The sequence below is a fragment of the Silene latifolia genome, chromosome Y, assembly GCF_048544455.1.
Source record: "Silene latifolia isolate original U9 population chromosome Y, ASM4854445v1, whole genome shotgun sequence".
Classification (NCBI taxonomy): domain Eukaryota; kingdom Viridiplantae; phylum Streptophyta; class Magnoliopsida; order Caryophyllales; family Caryophyllaceae; genus Silene; species Silene latifolia.
In genome coordinates, this window is record NC_133538.1 from 328,485,285 (window position 1) to 328,488,460 (window position 3,176).

A 3,176-nucleotide genomic window follows, 5' to 3' on the forward strand; every position below is an offset into this window, starting at 1 on the left:
ATTAACTAACTCGGTAAAAAAATACCAAAACAGTTTGGCATCCACGGTGGGGCATAGTGGTCTTCATCGTTAATCGTACTACAAGCAATAGTACACCATGTCAGGAAACAAGCATAACATCACACCAAGATCCGAGGGGAGCCAGTCGCCACACTTGGTGTCTGGTCCACCGCCAGTCGCAGGAGTGCAGGCCATAGCATCACGGCCTCCGCCAAAAGCCAATCTTCCACTCAAAACCACTCATCCAAGAGTGTCCGGAGAGCTGAAAGTCTAAACAAGGACTGAGAGGAAAATAGGGCATGTCCAGCAAGATCAGGAAACTCGCTCAGTAAGTCACGTCAGGCACCAGACTCCCCCACCACCTAATGCAACCCAAATTACAATCAGCGGTATGGATAATCTCCAAAAGAAAATTAACAACATGAGGGAGAAGAATTGAAAGGGAAAGAAATAGGCAGCAGAGGACAACCGTGAATACTAGGTACGTAGATACTCCTTGCAGCAGTGAAGGGTTACCCCAACACCATGCAAGATCTATCAGGGACACCGCTAGAAAGAGGAATAATTCCACACGGGCTAAGATATCTGACACCTGATGGTTGGCCAGCAATAAGCAGTATAGAACAAAAGGCAGGTAACGTCCCAACTAGCAATTTATTTATCACTAATCAGACACCTGGCGTAGAATTCGTTACTAGACAAGAAACAGGCTGGCAACCAGGGTCCTTAATGACGGCGAACCCCTGGTTACCGAGAACTAGAGTCTCGTGACGATCTGGACAGGGGGCAACATCCAGAATCAACAGCCTGCCCATGATTCCCGTGTTTTCTATGACAGCATGAATGACAGGTAATACCTGGAAATTAAGGACATGCTCAGCAGGATCTCAGGGATGTCTGCTTCCCTAGAGAAGGCAACCCCTGACAGCTACGTGGATTCTCCATTCATAGACGCCATATCACTTGTTAACGTGCGAAAGGGATTCAGTGCCCGTACGATGACACTCTACGGCAGCACAACAAATTCCTTTGATCATGTCAGCCAATATAAGCAGAAGATGTTGTTCATAACAGCAGTGGGACATCTAACAGAAGCCTGCATATGTAAAGGATTTGGGTCAAAAGTGTTTGAAGATGCCCTTCAATGGTTCATTGGTTTCCTAAACATATCCTTAGTAACCTTCGCTGATTTGGTAAACACGTTCACTCAATATTTTGCTAGCATAAAAACCGAGAAGTATACCAGTAACCTCTATAGTGTGGTTCAAGGATTCGACGAAAAAATCAGAGATTCCATCACCCGGTTCAAAAAAGAAAAGGTTGCAATACGGGATTGTGATGTGCCAACAGCAATAGAAGCGTTCAGGCAGGGACTCCATCATGATTCAGACATGTACAAAGAATGTACCAGGCATCCCTGCCGAACCTTTAAGGATGTTCAAGCCAAGGCAACGGCAGCAATGAGGTTGGAAGAAGATATGCTAGCTAGAATAAGTCTACCAAGCATGGAAAGGACAACCAAGAAAGCTGCGTCAGAAAAGAAGGATGAAATATCCAAACCTTACAGTAGGGTAGTGAATAAAGTTGAAGACAGGGAAGATACCCATTCACTTTCTAGATTGAGTGAGTATGGATTCACAATAGGAATGGGAGGACTTCTGCAGGCATTAAGGTAGTTAGAAGACAGGGTGAAGTGGCCCAGGCCACCAGCAGAAGGCTAGGCATGTAGAAAGGATAAGAAGAAGAAGAAGTGTGATTTTTATGATGACATTGGGCATACCACGAAAGACTACTACACTCTACGGAGGGAGGTCAAACGCTAGCATAACTTAGGAAACTTTAGCTACCTATTACCACGTGGGGGCAGACAGCAGGATAAGGTGGGTTCCACGAGTCAAACTCAGCCTTCTGCACCACTCACCTACACGAAGATAATAAACGTGATAACAGGCTCCTCAGACCTAAGTGGTTTAACATATTCAGCTGCAAAAAGGCACGCCACTGAAGCCAAGGGTAACAGGCCAGAGTCCTCTTGCAGGGTTACCCACAACAACCTTTCTGTTATTGCCTTCGATGAGGTGGACATCCATGATAGCCAGGAGCACCATGACGCGCTAATCATAAGGCTTTCCATAGAAATTTGCATAGTGAAGAAAGTTCTGGTGAATATTGTAAATTCAGTCAACCTGGTCATGCTAGAAACCACAAGAAATATCGGATTCAGCGAGAAAGACTTACGGGGTTCAGTGGAGAGACATCACATTTACTTGGATAGATCGTAACCCCAACCTACGAAGGAGGAGTCAATAAGCAAGTAAAGTACCTACCTATTGATGGCCCATCAACTTATAATGTCATCCTTGGCAGACCGTGGTTACACATGATGAAGGCAGACCCCTTAACATACCACCAGTGTGTAAAGTTCCCCACACCACGGGGAGTACAAAAAATACGTGGAGATCAGGAGGAAGCCAGAGGATGCTATAAAAATGCACTAAAATGCACAGGGAGTCCCCCGGCATAGCAATTACAGAAACAGTGCCTCTATGTTGACTATGTTGAAACACTTTCAGAGGAATTAGTGATGTGACCATAATTGGCGCATATTTAGCCCCCGAATTAGCCTTGTTCCCATGCTTTTTAGTGCCTATTTGGGTCATTTCTTATCTTTAGTTCTTTGTTTTGCATATTCTTTGAGATTTTGATCCCTTGATAGAAAAGGAGTAAGAATCTTGCATTTTCATGGCAAAACGAAACTAAATTGATCGAATTCAATGACCAAGCATCAAGGAGAGACAAGATTAGAAGGCCTTTGTACATATTATAGTAGAAGAGCAAATTTGAGAAAGGATCCTTAAGTCCCCAAGGAAATCCCCAAGGAATTTATGAAGAAAAGGGAAGAAAAGAAGAAAATCCGAGCGGATTGTCACCAATCCGTCCGTCCCGCAGCAGCACAATCCGAGCGGCTTTGCCTTAATCCGCTCGGATTCCCCCTCCACAATCCGTTTGGATTCCCTTGAATCCGCTCGGATTCCAACGCCAGAATCCGCCCGTCCCGACCCTATTCCGCCCGGATTCCAGCACAGCACGGATTGTCTTCTCCAAGCTACGAAGAAAGAAGCCCTTCTCTCGGAAAATACCGGCTCCTCCTTGCTCAATCTAAAAAGTGTAATTAC

General features: G+C 45.2%; 1 protein-coding gene across 1 annotated transcript; it reads left to right on the top strand.

Annotated features, from left to right (window-relative positions):
• Positions 1 to 893: 893 nt before the first annotated feature.
• Positions 894 to 2,282, top strand: LOC141631365 (uncharacterized). Its single transcript, XM_074444046.1, has 2 exons — positions 894 to 1,672; positions 1,868 to 2,282. Exons 1-2 carry the CDS (start codon positions 894 to 896, stop codon positions 2,280 to 2,282), a joined length of 1,194 nt encoding a protein of 397 aa, XP_074300147.1.
• The last annotated feature ends 894 nt before the right edge of the window (positions 2,283 to 3,176 follow it).